Source organism: Pararge aegeria, chromosome 2 (assembly GCF_905163445.1).
Source record: "Pararge aegeria chromosome 2, ilParAegt1.1, whole genome shotgun sequence".
In the NCBI taxonomy this organism is placed as follows: Eukaryota; Metazoa; Arthropoda; class Insecta; order Lepidoptera; family Nymphalidae; genus Pararge; species Pararge aegeria.
This window is the reverse complement of record NC_053181.1, coordinates 2,973,711-2,992,833: the sequence shown is the minus strand read 5'-3', so window position 1 is coordinate 2,992,833 and position 19,123 is coordinate 2,973,711. Positions and strand designations below refer to the sequence as shown.

General features: G+C 35.4%; 2 protein-coding genes across 14 annotated transcripts in view; both read left to right on the top strand.

Moving 5' to 3' along the window:
• The first annotated feature begins 2 nt into the window (after positions 1-2).
• LOC120629074 (epidermal retinol dehydrogenase 2-like) lies at positions 3-6,595 on the top strand. 5 transcript variants are annotated; one of them, XM_039897809.1, is made up of 6 exons: positions 3-117; positions 553-608; positions 1,611-1,811; positions 3,220-3,549; positions 4,226-4,470; positions 5,490-6,595. In XM_039897809.1, the coding sequence occupies exons 2-6, from the start codon at positions 606-608 to the stop codon at positions 5,680-5,682; spliced, it is 972 nt and encodes a 323-aa protein (XP_039753743.1). In that variant the 5' UTR covers positions 3-117; positions 553-605; the 3' UTR covers positions 5,683-6,595. The 5 variants fall into 5 exon arrangements, with proteins under 5 accessions (XP_039753743.1, XP_039753771.1, XP_039753781.1 ...); XM_039897819.1 differs by lacking the exon at positions 3-117 and adding an exon at positions 190-271; XM_039897837.1 differs by lacking the exon at positions 553-608.
• Positions 6,596-8,949: 2,354 nt separating this feature from the next.
• The window catches only part of LOC120627767, a 236,230-nt gene continuing 226,056 nt past the window's right edge, over positions 8,950-19,123 (top strand). For all 9 annotated transcript variants that reach the window (XM_039895841.1, XM_039895832.1, XM_039895867.1 and 6 more), the window contains exon 1: positions 8,950-9,123. The gene's annotated coding sequence lies outside the window, so the exon portion shown is untranslated. The remainder of the gene's footprint in view (positions 9,124-19,123) is intronic.

The following is a 19,123-nucleotide window of genomic DNA, read 5'->3' as shown; positions in this document are numbered from 1 at the left end:
CACCTTTCATTGTCAATGTTTAACGGTCAGTGCCTGCTGGTGGCAATTTACAAAAATAATATCTAACAAACAAATTACAAAATCCAAACTTCACAGTTCACTTCACTGCTAAACAAAGTAAATTTTTTTTTGAGTTGTTTTCTATATTTATTATTATATGCATTTAGAATATAGATAATTATGGTCAATAATTAAATATATTTATTTCAATTACTTAATTTATTTAAATATATTAAAAATACACGTAGCAAAAGTCATCAGAAAACACGAGGTAATTAAAGTTGACTTTGATATTCGGCTTATCTGGTTTATCGTGATTGAAACTGATAGAAATTATCGGATTACGCTATTTAATGCACTAGAATTTGATCTCAAGATCCGCTTACTGTACTAAATTTAATTATTGTGCATTTGTATAATTGGGACTGATGCAAGTACCTACACAAATATTTATATAAAAATAAATTGAAACAGAAAACTCACTTGGTGCCTAAATATGGTGAATATAGTTTATGTACCTATTTGTTATTTAGTTCAATATTTTATTTTTAGATCCATTAAGATTAACACAAGTTCATAGTGTGCATTTTACTTGGTGATTTACAATGGTAAGTTTTCTATAACAAGTCTTCAGCTTGGGGCAAAGTAAGAACAAAAGTGAATATAAATCACTCTTGAACACAGAATAAACATCTAGAGAATAATGTTAGTGAATACTAAAAGTTTGGGAGCTTTTATTAAGTGCAATTTTCCTAAATATCCTGCATATTTACATACCCCTTGCAATGTATAAATGTGGGCAAACAGATTTCTGGGCATATAGTTAACTTAACCAATGAATAAGATTATTCAATGCCTACAGCAATATTGTTTTTCATTAAGGATTTTTAATTCTATTAAAAAAAAAAACTATCAACATAGCTTACCTATCTGGCACAGCAAAGGGTTGATAAGTCAAGTCAGAGGAAATTTTATACAGTCCTGCACTTTTTTATGTTCAAGCGTGTCCAATCGATGGATAGCGATCCAGAGTAGGCTATTCATTAGGGTCAGCAGTACCTATTCCATAATATGAAAATATTGATGGTGTAGTTTTAGATGAAATACTAGAACTGAGATAACTTAAACAAGGCCTCTAACCTGCATCCGCAGATAATTTTTCATCCTAATTTCAACCAATCATAAGATTTGCTCAAACCAGCGTATATTGGGATTGACCCAAACTTTGCACAGCCAACACAACCCAGCCAAACAACAGCCAGTGGGCACATCAGTTTTGCCTTGCTTTTAACTTTTTAACTCTTGTTATTACTGCCTTGACTTGAGATTTTACTAAGTTAATCTCTTAGGTATTCTAATCCATACTTGTATTATAAATGCAAAAGTGTGTGTTTGTTTGTTTTACCTTATGCTGTAACTAAGCATACAATCAATGTGATTTTTTGTAAAAAGTTAGTTGAAGAAAGCACAAATTATTCACAGAGGGTTTGTTAAAAAACTAATAAATGTGGGTGAAGAACGTGGGCGACAACTAGTTACAAATAACATCTATCTTTTACAATTTATTCAGGAATAACATTTTAAAGACATTTTTTTTTAAATGTTTCCAGGCTTCCCATACAACTAGTATATTGAGCAATGTGTTAAATCCTTTGTTCCCATTCAAAATGCTGTTAAGAGGTTATTCTCTATGTGTATTGATGGTGGATACAGTATGGGTCATCATTAATGCAATTTATGCTGTGATGCAAGCAGTTTATGAAGTCTTCAGACCTCCGCCAATGAAATCTGTAGAGAACGAAACAGCCCTGGTGAGTTAAACCTTGATAAAGTTTTAGTTTTGTAGTAACAATAAAGTTTTTTGTTAGAAGATAGTTACACTTACATTAATTGTAAATGTAAATTTCTATCCCATTTATTTAAGCCAATGCAAGCCTAAATTATTCATATAAGGATAAAATACATTTAACAAAGAATGTGAATATTTTAGTATGGAATCTGATATACATACCTAAATTGTTCTTGCCAAAACTGCATAATTTTTTAATTCAAATAAAAAAAAAAAACACAGTTGTCATTAATATCAAAGTTTAACCAACGGTGGTCTTTAGTGAACTCAAACTTAAATTAATGGGCTGTAAAATATGGTTTTATGATAACCAAAGTGCAGGTTACCTTATAGACCTACACAGAAACCTAGAGACACTTTGACTACTTTGTTGTATATAATACTTATTTGGAATACAATAAAGATGGCAAATACACAAGATTAACATTTTCATAGATGTATTATAGTTTTTCTAGTCTATATGCAGAATGTAAAGTGTTGATATAGTTACAAAAGAAACATAAAAACTAATTAACAATGTCATACATATTAAAATATTTTTCATGGAAAATAACTGCATGAGTATTACTTGTATCACTCCATGTCAACACCTACTACATCACACAGTTTTTGTTATCAAAATTTATCAGTGCTTTTTGTTCTAAATAAATTATAAATGACCCTTCGAATCAAGCATACATTAATAGATTATTGTGTATTGTCCACAAAATGACATTATGTTTTGTTGCTTATTTATTAGATTTCCCTAAGATAGAATCTTTGATTTAGATATAGTAGAAATTTGCAACACTCCAAACCACTGATCACAGCACTTGGCAGTTCTAAAAGTACTTACAGTCCTTATTTTGTAGTACACTTTTCAAAGTATACTAAATTGACAAGGCATGCCAATGGCTTTAAAAAAGATTTTTTGAATTTGAATTTTTTATAGAACAATTTAATTATACTGTAATCTTATCAATGCAATATCATATGGCGTTTTTCATCAAAAAACAGGCTAAACCTTCAAATATGTTGTCAGAAAATTATTGAAGATTATAAGCAAGTGTGATGAAAAATAAATTTTTACTCAGATCTGATGACAGTATCCCAGTTTTTTCGGACATATTGCATTGATAAGAAACACACACAGTTTGTTAAACTGTTCATTAAACATTAAATTGTTCTATAAAAAGTTCAAATTCAAAAAACCTTTTTGAAAGCCTTTGCATGCCTTGTCAATTTAGTATACTTTGAAAAGTGTACTACAAAATACTAATTCTAAAATAATCATCTGTGTATCACATGTGTAAGAGTATTTGAGGATTAGAATTTGAAAGTTCAAAGTTCAAGCCTTTTTTTTTTTTAAATCGTTCTTTTTTAATTTATAGGTTGTTGGCTCAGGAAGAGGGGTGGGACGTGAAATAGCAATACAGCTAGCATACCTTGGCGCAAGAGTGGTTTGCGTAGACCATAACGAATGCAATAACAACAAAACTGTTGCATACATTAAACGTAAAAGTGGTTCAGCACTTAGCTATACCTGTGACATCACAAAGAAGGAAAATGTAGATAATTTAGCTGAGCAGATAAAACATGAAGTTGGTTTTGTCAGTATGGTTTTCTATTGCTGTGGAATTCCAAGCCCCAGATCCTTAATGACTCAGCCTCCCCAAGACATACATGATACGTTGGATCTTACTTTGACTTCTTACTTTTGGGTAAATAATAACATACAATTATTTAATTAGCTGTACCATATATTGAAATTATAATGTAAATGTTATATTGAGGTTTATTTACAATAATACAAGAATTTTAGGACAACACCATTATTATCTCTAGGTTATAATATAAAAACAGTTGAGCTACCTATTATTAACATAAATCAATTTAAAAGAGGATAACCTACCACTTTTACTTGATTAATGTTTTGTTTCAAAAATTACCTTGTGTTGACGTTTTTTAACAATTTTAAATAAAGTGGTTACAGGCTATTGGTTAGAACTACCCCCTTTCGTTACTGAGGGGAAGTACCGGGTTTTCAAAGTCAATATTTCTTTATTTAAATATGCACATATATGGCACTTTTGATGCGTACATACAGAAGTGCCCTGGTCTAAGAAGAAGCCTACAACAAACTTAGCCGGTTGTTATTTTTTTTCGTTATCACCATCTCACATTGTCATTTAAAAACTATTAAAGAAGCAACCTGGTTAGAGCAATAAAAGCAACCTGGTTAGAGCAATAAAAGCAACCTGGTTAGAGCAATATAAATTGTCTCCGGCACAAACTTTCAATAAATTCTTGCTTGCTTGTATGATTCTACGAGGAGACCCATGCACTCAAACATACTCTACATAGCAATATCAAATATGTGCTCACTCTGTTTCACAGATAATAGACAACTTTATGCCAGAAATGAAAGCACGGAACCATGGACATATAGTAGCCCTAACCTCAGTGGCCGGTCTCAGCTACATCAAACACCAGATGCCCCTGAGCGTAGCTCAATTTGCTGTCCAGGGCTTGGCTGAATCTCTAATGGAAGATCTGAGGATTAATAAGATAAATGGTGTTCACGTGACACTGACTCACATCTACCCATTTATTGTCGAAGATAGTTCGGAATTGAGGATGAAGTAAGTTAACATTATATTTTATAAATCCTCAGTATACATACTTATAGTTAACAAAAATATTTATAATAATAATAATAAAAAAAATCCTTTATTGCCATACACTATTGTTAATACAAGATTATTAACTAAAGGATTATCAATTAATTAATATTAACAATATGGCAAATGGCCGCAAACTCAGCCTTATGCTGTGCATTAGCAATAATGCTCAGCGCTGATTTTCAGTCTGCACCAGTATCAGACTGAGCAAACAACCGCGACGCCCGTTGTTATTACTATAACAAGAGTAAATTTAAATAAAAAAAACAAAATAAACTGTAAAAGAGAACAAATAAAACTAAAACTAGCACAAACAGTACATATTTAACAGTTTAAATTAAACAAGTATGTAAAAAAAGTAATTAAATAAAAATATAACCATATACATTCAAAGTCTGTTTCAGATAGATACATTACAATGATAATTATTTATCAAAATAAATCTAGATGTAATCTGTCTATTCTTGTAAAGCTTGTCCATTTAAAACTTTTTTGTACCATAAAAGTCTAAAGTGATGCAAAGAAAAAAAAAAGGTATTGAGCTTTAGGTCCATAAATAATATTTCCAACTCTATAAAATACACTTGCTGCGTAAAAGTAGGACAAACTAGCACTTTCTGTACTTGCAAACCATAATCAATAGACTATTTAAATTTTTCATTTCACTTCAATTTAGCCATTGATTGCAATCTCACCTGGGGGATGGTTTCTACGTGTTACCAGTCAGATATTGTCTTTTTCAATAAGGTCAATAAGTAAATAACCACAGCCATAGCCAGACCTGACCAGAGAACATTCCCAAATTTCCTGTTCCGGGGGGGTACGTAATCGAACTTTAAATTGGTAGGTTAATATACTAATAGCAATCTGACCTTCTCATTGTCAATGTCTTAACAAAAGATTAGCAGATATGATAAGCACCCTGTTAACAGTATCTTGCCACAGTAAATGTATCTTATAGTGATTTATTTTATTTCCAGAATCCCAAGCTACTTCGGCACAATAACACCTTCAAAGGCTGCTAACTCCATACTAGAGAGTGTGCTTCGCAACTATCCAGAAGCATCGGTTCCCAAGCACTTTCTATTCCTAGGCCACCTTTTGCGTATACTGCCGAGGAAAGCTACAGTACTTGTCAGAGATCTCTTAGACACAGGCGTAGATTTCGCATGATATATAAATAAATTATTATTTGCGGGGTCCTGGGTTCGAATCCCGGGTCAGGCCGAAAATTGGCAGGTATTTTCCAAAAGCGGTGATAGCCTAGCGGTTAGGACTCCAGCTTCAACTTCGGGGGGCCCAGTTTGAATCCCAGCACTCACCTATAGCTTTTCTAAGCTATTTGCATTTTTTAGCAATTAAAATATCACTTGCTATAACAGTGAAGGAAAAACATCGTGAGGAAACCTAAATTCCCGGGAGTTCAAGATAATGTTCCGAAGGCTTGTGAAGCCCACTAATTTGCATTAAGCGAGCGTGGTGGACTCCGGCTTATACACTTCTCATTGTGGGAGGAGACCCGTGCCCTGTAGTGGGCCGGTTGAAATTATGGTGATGTGTATTTTCTGTTAAAGAATTTTCAGTACCAGTCCAGAGTTAGGAAATATCAGAGTCCGCTCCTCGGAGAGCATGCTGAACCGTTGGTTATTATCATTTGTGATAATAGTCTTAAAGTCCACAAATCTGCATTGGATTTTAGCTCCTTTTTTCCTATGAGAGTAGCCCTGCATTAATCATCATCGATAAATCAAAATTGCTCATAATATGCCTCAATTAAACTATAAACTGCCTTATTTATTATAACACTTATATTAACTAAATATAAGAAAATATTTTAGTACAAGATTTTATTATGTTAATTTATTTTAAGCTAGTTGTGTTACATTGTTGTGCGAAAGTATATTTGGCCGTCATATATAATCCTTTTTTTACAACTTATTCTTGGTATAACATGTAAATTTTGCTTTACAAAGTGTTTTTCGTAGATAATTTAACAAAAAAAAAAACATTGTATGATAAAAACAAAAGTCACATTGAATAGCAAAGTTACCTCATTTGTTTGTATATGTAATAATAAAGCTTTAAAGATATTTCAGTAGACTGTAGAACTTTCTAATAAGTAAATTAGTAAGTAAAAAAACACCGAGAGAACAAAAATTAGATATCAAGAGAGATATCTAATTTTTGTTCTAAATCGGTTAATCGGTGTTGGATCCATAAGAACTTTTTATATATTTATTTACATGGGGAAACTGCCAAAATAATTAAAATACTATATACAAACGATAATTTATAGATAGAATATTTATACTTTTATACATATAAATTATATATATACTGATATACACAAATACGAACAAAAATATGTGAACCTACGCCTAACCGACGCCCTCAGGCCAAAAGTAATCAGCATGGAGTGAGTCAACTTCCTACTATGGTAGCCTTTGTACAAGATTTGCTCGCTCGCAACCGAGAAGTCGTTTTCGCATATCAAACTGTATCGCCGAAGTAAAATGGACTTAATGTCGCTCATTTTAGAGTCGAAAATCCTTCACTTCCGACTGTTTTCATTATCATAAGCCTATAACAGTCCACTGCTGGATTAAAGGCCTCTCCCATATGGAGGATTTGTGATCGCCGTAGTAGTAACACTGAGGTCGCTGCTGCCCGTTTTCCATTATACTTCCTTAGTCTCCTCGTACGACACCCGCGGGAGCAGGGGGGTTGGTGACTTCTTTATTCTGATTCGCCGACGCCGATTTATGTTTTCAAATGTTATATTAAAACCCCGAGCTAAAGAAAAGTAGGCTAAATTGAAAAATTTGAGCTATTATTCAATCTAAATAAGTTTCATTTTACTTTGATGTTCAAGTATTGTCATACTCGGAAAGGAAGTACTAAGGGTCCTTACAGTGTTCGTTGCCGTGTCGTGAGGACGAATTGATTCACTTTGCACTCTTTACATTAAATATTTCACCGTCTTTGAGATATTAAGAAATAAGTTACTATGAAGTTAAATAATGCTGATTTATGTACAACCTCAATGTTTTCTATTTTCTAAGAATTGTGCTATGTAAACTGGTATTGCCACACGGTGCTGTTTAAAAATAAACATTTCAGAATAGCACCGCATACGTAATAAATATATACATTATACATACCAAAGAAATAAGTTTTTTTTATTAAATAAGTTACATTGTTATATCTACCCCAAAAGTATAATCTGTACACGCGAGTTGGACTGATTATTCTTTTCTCTCCACTCTTTTTTTTTTGGAAGGTGAATTAGGTTGGAGTGTTAGCTAAAAACTAACCACTCGTGGACCTGCTTGTTGCTATATTATTCTGAGGATATTTTCGTTTGAAATATTCGCGTATAGAGCGTTCAAGTTTGACTTTCTGGATGTTGATGGAAATATTGAGCCTTGCAGCCCGATTAGCTCTTTGCCAACAAAGGCGGCAAATTAACGCACTTAAAAAAAGTATATAAAAAATTAAAACTATATTTATAGCACATAAAAAATAAAATATTATAAAATACTACCTGCAAGGTTTTCGATTTCGATTTTCGGATGGACACTTGCCGATAACCACCTGAGGGGTTGCTACAGTGTCGCCGGGGGAGTAGGCCGAGCGCGAAAGCTCGCCATGAGTAGAGCTGGGGCTCGACGACATCGGGGGGAAGTGGGAGACGTCGACCCCAGTGTGCCTCCTGCGAGGACACTGACCTCGGCTCGGTTCGATGTTAATCATAGTGTTGGTGGACTTTTGGACTAATTATTGTTTAGTCCGGACGCCCCCGTGACCGTGGTAAGGGTCCACGTCCGGATGACGTCAGAAATCGGGGCCCTCGTCTTCGCCGGCGAAGACGCTGTGTTAGCTGTGTGTTTGTGTGTTGTTGGCACACATTTCCGGAAGTAATTCGATCGTCAGGGTCGTAAAGGACATGCTTCGAACGTCGCCGCCTAAGCTTGACGCCGGGGGCGGGGGTGTAAGTGGATGCCTCGACCACTAGGGGGTTGGGGTGTCGGACTGCACCTGCAATGGCATAAGGCATTCTAAGATAATGTTTTTGATGTTCACATGATGTTGTGTGTCGGTCCTCAGTGCAAGTACTCGTTTATGAATTGGCAATGATAAGTTACAAAGGGCACATTTACGTTCAACATAGCTGACATTTGAAAATGTTTTATGGGCTTCATTCAAACATATTGAACAAACAAGATAATAATCATGAACCTGTAAACAAAAATTATTAAACGGAAAACCTCAGAGTCTTAAGCAATATAAATTTTCCTGTTTTGGAATTAACCGAAATACTTATGGCAACATTGATGTGTAAAAGACCAAAATCCAAAGCTCAGCGAAACCAGTTTTAAGAAGTAGATTTTATAAAGTCATATGTCAAAAATTGCTTCCGAACTTCTACGATTGGTGGCGTTGCTGTAGCTGTTTTTTGTTCGGGAATATTTTTCGGTTTTGTGTTTGACGAAAACAAGAACTTTTTAAATTTAGAACATATTCGTGTGAAAGTGTTTTTATTACGTTGAGTCAAAATAAGTGTTTAAAATAGGAACATCTATTGGAGGAAAACCGTCAGCAGTGGTTCCCAAAGTAAGTCTTAATTTTATATCCTCTGCAGACTGACACAACACTCGATCGATATATCAAAATAAGTTCTTTTAATTACTTAAATTATTTATTTTACGGATCTACGTGTGCGGGAAAAGATATTTTTAGAGAATTAGAGAATTCTCAGAAGTAATAGCTTTAGAAAAGCTCAAAAATAGGTCACAGTTTTAAATGAAAATGCAATAGAAAAGAATTTGTTTGATACTTTTTCTAAAGCTCAAAAGCACCTTTTACATGAATTAATGACCAGTTACTTGCCATTGATTATATTCGAATTAAAATGATTTATTAAGTATTAGAAGCTCTTCTTGTGGTTTATTTCAGAAAATGGTGCTGTTTTATTACTAAAACATTATGTTTAAAATATTATTCTACAAAATAATGACATTTTAAGTTAAATGCGCAAATTAATTCATGTAATAAAAGTAAATTACACAAGTGTTTCACAAAATCAAACCATAGAGAGACTTTTTAGTTAGTAACTAAACTATGTAGCTATAAAAACCATTGTTCCCCATACAACAAAATTAGTTTTAATTACAATAAAATGATCCACCTTTATTTTTTTATAAATTGTCCTAATGTGGTGAACCAAAATGGCTTTTTTATTTTTTGGAACTTTAGTATTCTTGTAGCATATTTTAGAAAGGATGACAAAATAATTAAAAGTCCCCTCCTTACCCAGACCATTCTCATCGCTTGATGTTATTCTTCTTAACATAATTAATTACTAGGATCTATAACGAAAGACTGGTTCAGTGACTACCTTATACATATTTCTAATTTATAAAGCCCCTACTTAAATTCCAATTGGAACAGGAAACAAAAGAGGATGCAATGGTTATCATCATATAAGTATTTACATTTATTATGGTAACACCAAACTTTACATTAGGCTGATACCTTTACATTCTTTGGAAAATATCTCTCATATATCTTGATTCGCCAATAAATGTCACTCTTTATGACCTGACAAGCATAGTTATTGCCTGCCAGATGCTTCCACAAAAAGTATTTAACCTCACAACCCTCAGTTCTCAAATCCTTGTTTTTCATGATGGTGCTTTGGTTGCGTTTGTAATAATTCGCCATATTAAAAAAAAAAAAAATTTTTTGTAAAGAACTTTCTCAGTTATATTCCGCATCATGCTTGACTGTTTAAAAATAACATACTCTAAGTGGTCACTGTCTTTTAAAGTGTCAAGGTTTATTTGTCCACATAACATTGTTGTGGTTATAAAATTTCTTCCTGTAAGAATTAATACTCTTTGCCTAATAATTATAGCAATTGTTCAAACTATTTTTTATAAAATTTGTGTTTTTTTATGTGTGTGATATGTCAAAAGAGAGGAATGTATTCCACAGACTTCTCTTTCAGATTGAGCAAAGAAACTATTTTGTAGGTATGACAGACTATTTAGTCAACATACATGGATAAAGAAGCTGCATAGCTCTTTTTTTGGCCGGCTCTACAAATATCATTATTTGAGACTAAAATTTCCACATTATTTTAAAAATCTGTGCAGTATTATACACATATAGTATATATATATATATATATATATATATACTTTAATGCTTTTTGCACTGCTTTGAACAGGATGAAATAGAAGTGCTTAGTAATATTTTACTCTAACTACGTACTAAGTTTTAGATGTCATCATAACAATGCATATCATAATTTGACAGCCGATTGGCGCAGTTGGCAGCAACCCTGCTTTCTGAGCCCAAGGCTGTGGGTTCGATTCCCACTACTGGAAAATGTTTGTATGATGAGCATGAATGTTTTTGTGTCTGGGTGTTTATATGTATATTCTAAGTATTTATGTATTTTATTTATAAAAAATATTCATCAGTTTCAATATTCACCAGTTTCAATATTCACCCATAACACAAGCTACGCTTACTTTGGGGCTAGATGGCGATGTGTGTATTATTGCAGTATATTTATTTATTTATTTAATGATATTCAAGGATTCCTCTCTGATTTACTTGTGGCCTCCTCAGAGTATTTGTAACCCTCATAGATTGAAATTAACAAATGTTATTTATTATTACCATTCATCATCATAATCTGTCCTCTTAAAATGAGAAGGATGTAGTTCACCAATGACCAAGTACAGATAGAAAGAAAGAAAGAAAGAAACATTTATTTTTTACATTGCGCCACACATTACAATATTCACAACACCACATATGTTATGTGTGGCACAACCTAGAAAAAAGGTTCCAGCTCAGCATTGTGCTGCATGCGCCAGTGGGAGCATACAGCGCTGATTTTCAGTTGGCACCTTGTACCAGGTAACACCACGGAAATACGTAGCCATATAGCATAGCCAGATAGGTGGACATTACACACCCTTGTGAACTCATGCAGGTTTCCTATATCTTTTCGTTCACTGTTGAAGAAAGTGATATTTAATTGCATGAAACGCACATAACTCCGAAAAGCTATAGGTGCATGCTGAGGATTTTACATATGCATTAGACTATCACAGCTTCTTACCATTATATCCATTACCTTACAACAGTGAAAAGAATATGGATATCTACTAAAAAGAAACAGGTCATGAAATAATTAAGCAAAACTGGATAATCACATTGATATTAATGTTGAATAAATATTTATAAGCACAAAATTGGCAGAGTTTCGGAAGGTTACCACTATAAATGAGGTTGCAGGGCATTTTATTGCTTTAATCCTTCTACTGAGGACAATCAGTAGCTGGAGTGGTGAATTTGCTCGGATCGGCTGGCTTAGCTTGGCTCAGATTAGCTGTCTTAATTGGTGCGCGATAGAAGTGAGTTGTTGTCATGTAAAGTTAATACAAATTTCAACGTAAAAGTTAATTCCATTTTAATTTACACCTAACTAAAGATTTTAGTCTGATTCCAGAAACACCTCTGGCTGGTGGATTTTTATAGATAAAAAAAGTAACCTCAGAGTCTCGCCAAGTAACACTTTGAAATCAATGATTCAAATAGACAAGTTTAAAGCGTATTTGATATTTGCTGTCTTCCAAGATATGAGCTTAGTAAAGGCGGCAGTTATTTCGGAAACACAAACAGTCACTTTATGTACATTTACGCAAATCCATGAATCATGGATCTTATCTTCTATAGAAAGCGATTTTATTGACCTCTCATTTTTCGCTTAGTTGATTAATTGCACCCTAATGACACAGAGCATTAGGGGTCCACAAATTATAGTCAGTTTGATACGAAATGTTTGACGTCGGCAAGAATTGGACCAATTTTCTTATATTTAATTCACGTTCGATTAGGATTTATGGTTGTTTTTTTGCAAATAATTTGCTGTCCAATACTCACCTTTATCAGCATCATCATTCTTTATCAGTATCAACCCATTAAAGGCCCACTACAGGGCACGGGTCTCCTCCCACAATGAGAAGGGTTTTAGGCCGTAGTCCACCACGCTGGCCCAGTGCAGATTGGTAGCCTTTGAAAACGTTAAGGAAAACTCAGGTAAAAATGCAGGTTTTCTAAAGATGTTTTCCTTCACCGTTCAAGCAAGTGATATTTTAATTTCTTTAAATGCACATAACTCGGAGGCGCGTGCTGGGATTCGGACTCCACCCGAAAGTGAAGTGGTTCATACCTACTAGGCTTTCGCCGCTTCACTCAGATACGAATCTTAACCTAAGGTATTTTTTAAAAACACTTCACTGTGGTCGTAATGTAAACTTTTAAGAACCGCGTTCTTATAGATCGAAACTTGCCAGTCTGTGAGGCCTACTGCAAACTACACGATCAAGCTTCAATACGAACTTTTTCTTCTTTCATTATGCTACTACGTCTACGTACGTAGCTACTAACAGAATTTACAAATCCCGTGGAAACCGTTAAAAAAAATATTTAGAATTTTTAAAGAAAAATGATTTTTCTGGAATCTTAAGTTAGTTTGCTTATGCTACGATCTGTCATTTCAACTAACTCTATGCCAATAATAAATTATAGGACGTAAATTAAGGACAATCAAACAAACACACAATCAACCGACTAACGTCCACTGCTGGACATAGGTCTTTTGTAGGGCGTTCCAAACCCCACGATTCTGGGCCGCTTGTATCCAGCGGCTCCCCGCGACTCGTTTGATGTCGTCTGTCCACCTGACTGGGGGTCGACCAACGCTGCACTTACCGGTGCGGGGTTGCCACTCTAACACCTTGTCGCTAACTATAGGCCTCATAAGAAGGCTCAGAGTCACTCAGCGGGCGATGGAAAGAGCCATGTTAGAGTATCTCTACGTGATCAAATGAGAAATGAGATCCGTAAAAGAACTACAGTTACCGGCATAGCTCAACGAGTCGCGAAGCTGAAGTGGCGATGGGCGGGGCACATTTAGAGGGTTAGAGTGGCAACCCCGCAAAACTCACTCTTGCATTTATAATATTACGGACCAAGCTGATTTCAGTGATCAGGTGGGCTACCTGATTACCGGAAAGCCATCGTCTATAACCAGAGCAACACATCGCAGGCCACGCCAGAAACACATCTGCAAACTGCTGCTCTGTGTATATCAAACTGAGTCGTAGCTCGTAGGTGTTCAGCCTCATGTGCCAGTAATTAGTGCCAGTAAATGGCAACCAAGCCCTTCAGATTAGATCACAGCATTGCCACAATGCTTGGCTTCAGAACCAGGCGTGGTAGGCGCGGTAGTGCTTCCCCGAACGAGCTTTGTCACAAATAGCTCTACTAGTACTCAAAGCATAATGTTATTATAGTAGAACAGACTAGTACAATCATCATGTTAATCCTCATTCTTTTACACGACTGGAGCAGCAGAAAAATCCGTGCATTGCTGTAATTTTATTCCCATTGTCTCAACTGGATGAGCCTAATAAAAAATGCGCCACATATAAATGTAATCCCATGCAGCAGACAGACATAAATGAGTACAGAACTTAAAGTGAGTTATTTCTTATTCGAACTTAAGCTACTTTTAGATTCATTTTGAATACGAATATTTTAAATGTCCACTGTGAAAGTGGCATTTTCAGGGTTGTAACAATTATATAATATATTCGCTTCTGCCAAACTTTATATTAGCGAGAACTCTGTAAGGCGGAAGGGCCGAATATTCGGTCATACAATTCTGCAGTATTAGGCTTAAATTTGCCCAGACGCTTTGATCCCTTTAATTTTTTAGCACTGCTATTTATCCTGGAATATTTCGATTTTAGATTTGAGATTGAGATCCGTTTATAAAAATAGTCTGAATATGTTCATGAAAACCTCATAAAATACAAATAGAACATATCGATAAAAGACAAATTAAGTATGCTGTCAATAGAATAATTACACATCATATCATAAAGTTTGATTTATCTGCAAAAAATAAAAATTGTTTTTGGGAGTTACGCTTAGTCTGTAATGGCTTTATATAATGGAACTTAGGCGGAGAAAATCTTGTAAAAATCATATGAACTCATAAATCTTAACTTATGAAAAACAAAACACCACCAAAAAATTACATCTGTCACGTCTCCTTGATAATGTGACCTTGGAAAGTCGGTTGGAAACAATATTGTATCCTCTTGGTCATGAATACAAGTTTGCAATCAGTACCCTTAGTAGGTATAAGATTTGCTCACTCGGAATCGAGGTGTCGTTTTCTAGTATTAAAATACTTAACCTCAGATCGAAATGGATTTTAAATTCATGGATTTTGAGCTCAAATTTGCCTAAAATTCTCCAGCTAGTGCTTTTGGCGGAACATTTGTAAGATAAAAATCAGAAGAACGGGATATGCGACTCTAGAGGACTAAACATTTTATATTGACGATATAGAGTTATCGAGCAAATCTTTACTAAAGCTACAGTTATGTCACAAATAATTTGTTATTTAATTACAATGCATACAATCCACCTTGAGAATTATTTATTGTTAACTTCACAATCTATTTATAAATGTACCTATAGTATTTAAGACTAATGAAAATTCAGATTTATCTAACTTTTAAAATGGAATTTTCCAACTCTAAATATTGGGACTTTTACTAGTTATTAGTAACACAATCAACGTAATCTACCTAATTTAATGTCCGGTCGCTGAAAGAAAACGTTTGTGACGTATATGACCCAATATTACAAAATAGACATGACCTTCAGTAGTAGAGCTTTTTATGACAAAGCTCGTCCGGGGCGTACACCCACCATGCTGATTTCTGCCGCTAACATTGTTTCTATGCTATATTCCGGTCTGAAAGGCGTGGGTGCCGGTGTAATAACACGCACATGAGCTTGAAACCTACGTCGCAGGTTGTAGGACACATGTCGGCATGTTGCAGGACGTTTTCCATGCATGCCCTGCAAAGGAACTTCCAAGGAGCACGTCCTGCAACATGCCAACCTGTGTCCATCAATTTGAGTCGTAGGTGTTAAGCCTCATTTGTCTGTAATAACACCGGCAACCACGCCCTCCAGCCGGAACACAGCATTGCAACAATGCTGCTTGGCGGCTGAAATAAGCATAGCGATAATACTTTCCCGGACGTATCTGTCACAAAAAGCTCTGCTACTTCTAGAAAAAGGTTTTATTATGACTCTGAGTGTATTGTCTGTTGACTCTCTAATCTTCAGCATTCAATTTGCTTGCCGCGGAGGCCGGTCCTTTGTCAGTAACGAATTGTTTTGTGAAACATCTGGAAGATTAATTGAGACTCACGTGCTTGGGCACTTAACGTTCCGAATGAATACCGAATTTGGGCGGTCGTACCTCGAGTCTCCATTGAGGGTTTATTGCCTCTTTACAAACAGTTTTTATCTCCGCAATAATATTTTTTTAATGGCCCGGCGCTGGAGCGAAAAATTCGGTTAATAGCATTTGAAATGCGACTAAAAAAATGCCAAGTGTATATGCGTTGAGGGCGCACCGGGGCGACGTAAAAGCTTTTATGTTTTCCGGACAATGGCTGCTAAACGAAACTGTTCGAATAAATTATCAACGCAGAACTCTCTCTGAACGGAAGATGTTTTTTATTTCGATTTCGTGTTATACAATATTTGCTCAACGTTACGCCGAATGTTCTCGTCGCTGAGTTCTAAGTTCTCCTTTTACTAATTCTATTTGCGTGCATTCCATGTACTTAGTCCACTTTATATATTTAAAATAGACGCAAGAAGAGTTTACTTAGCGCTGTTCAAAACTGCAGAAGTCCGTCGATTACACTAAACAGACACGTTTGCGGATTGAAAAAGACTCAAGTTAAGAATAGTAAATGCCAAAAAAAGTGTCCTGCTATCTGCAGGAGACTTTTTTTGGCCTTCGAATATTAGGACATAATTTACGCGTCTACGTGAAACCACCACATCATACCACCACACATGAAGCTGTCGAACTGTTGAAAATGTCGAAGTTTTACTACCGACGTTGAAGTTAGTTTTTTAGTTGATAGCTATGTTTTGAAAATGGCACGATCTAACGTTATATTACATCCTCTGGGGATTCAAGTCTACGCGAATCAACATGGGTTAACAGGATTAAACCTATCTATATCCTTCTTATTTCAGAGGTCATAGTTGTAACATTATGTTGGCTGGTTTGCTGGTTGGATATAACGTGATGTTACATCCTCCAGATACGGGATTCAACTCTACGCAAATCAACATGGGTTAAGAGAGTCAGACCTATCTATATCCTTCGTATTTGTTAGGTCATAGTTGTAAAATTATTATGGTTGGTTGGATGTAACGTGATGTTACATCCGCTAGATGCGGGATTCAACACTATGCATCTCAACATGGGTTAAGAGTGTCAAACCAATCTATTATCATCTTATCTATATAGGTCATAGTTGTTACATTATGTTGGTTTGTTAGATGTAACGTAATGTTACATCCTCTAGATGGGTTTTTTCGTCGTACTGGTAACATGATTTTAACATAAGTTAGTTAAAATTAATTTATTTAACGGACTTTTAATAAACTTCGCTAAGGTTATAAAATTAAGGTCACCTTTACTTTACAAATGAGTAAAACTATACTCCAAGCTGCAGGTATTTAAGCGAATTATAATGGCCATTATTAAAATTTACTTCGTTATTCGTAGGCTTTCTTAGCGGAACGAATGAGGCTCAAAGTAATTGGCAAGAAATATGGGTGCCAGGTGGCTGCGGAATACGACGATAAATAACGTCTAAATAAACCCGCCGTAAAAGTTACGCCGAATAATATGATTCACCCCTAAGACGGTATCTTTCCTGTCCCGGCAACAACGTTAAAATTCACGAGGCGTTATAACGGTAACTCATGTACGAGGTTTTGTTCTGTGAAAACTGTTTTGCAGGCCAATGATATGACAACAGTCAGTGGCGTGCATATAGGGTATGCAGATGATATAAAATGAAGAAAATCTCCAGTAGGTGCGAGTTATAAATAGAGTATACGCTTTTATTATATGATTTCTTAGGAAATTTTAGACCTTTTTTTTAAAAAAAAAAAAAGATTTATTTTTTACAGCGAGGTTATTATACAATTGATAAATTTCTTAATGACAAGGTTGCTTGGAAGCATGCGGCTCCGCTTTCATCTCTCACAAGATAGAAAAATGAATTTTAAAATGTAAAATGTAAATTGTTGATATTGGAAAACTGCTGAGTTTCTTTCCGGCTTCTTCTCGGGAGAATCTGCCTTCCGAACCGGTGGTAGAGTCACTACACACAGACAGACTTGACGTTTCAAAAGTGCTTATATATGGCCTACTTGATATAAATGAAATTTGATTTTTTTAAATTTTTGAATTAATTGTACTGGAGATTTTCTGCATTTTATATTATCTGTATACCCTGTGCATACCCTCAATGCACGCCACTGACAGCAGTTCATATTAACCCATTACCGGCCCACTACAGGGCACTGGTCTCCCCCCACAATGAGCAGGGTTTAGTCCACCACGCTGGACCAGTGCAGATTAGTGGACTCCACGCCTTTGAGATCATTATGGAGAACTCCTAGGCATGCATATATCATCATAGGCATCATATTTCTTTTCAAAATAATAAATTGCTGCATTAGTTTGGTTCTTTTTTTTTTCTTTATTACATTTTCCCACCACATCCCTTTGAGAGCATTATGTAGTATAAACTCACAGGCATGCCGGTTTCCTCACGATGTTTTCCTTCGCCGTTGAAGCTAGTGATATTTTAATTACTGGCATGCTTGGGATTCAAACTCGGCCCCTCGAAAGTGAAGTCGAGCTCCTCCCACTGCGCTATCACCGCTTCTGCAGATCTGCGCTTATCTTTTACTAGTAACGAAACAGCTACTAATTTGAGTTGCGTGAAGTTAAACAGCCCCGCCAGTTGGTACGTGCAATGCTATAATCGTGATTTTAAGCCCTAAAACCCTCCCTTTATAAACTTCAGCTATTGAATGTCTAGTCGGCAGATGGGCACCGGACAGTGACGGCGCGAATAGGATTATGTCGGTTTTTGATTATTTCCTTTCTGGCCGGCGCTAACGAACGTGCTTTGATATAGTTTGTCGGATCAGGGGGGTAAATGGTAATCCTACTCTAAAACCATAGGGGGTTCAGATATTAGGGTCAGTGATTTTCGGGTTCCGGTGTCATGAAACGCTAAAATTGTTGTTCGCTAAAATCCTAGTATAGTACTCGCAAATAAATTATTCTGAAATTTTTGAAAAATATATATTTCTACTTACACTAATTAGAATACTAAGATAGTAATCGTGTATATGTAATAATTGGACGGCCGATTGGCGCGGTTTGCAGCGACCCTGCTTTCTGAGTCCAAGGCCGTGGGTTCGATTCCTACCACTGGAAAATGTGTGTGTGTTGAGCATGAATTTTTTTCAGTGAGTTTCATTATTCATCAAAATATTCATCAGTCATCACAGTGGCGATGTGTGCGTTGTCGTAGTATATGAATTATTATTAAATTATTTCATTATAAGGGTCAAACTGTTTCTTATTGCTACGCCCTGACAGGGCCCCATGACT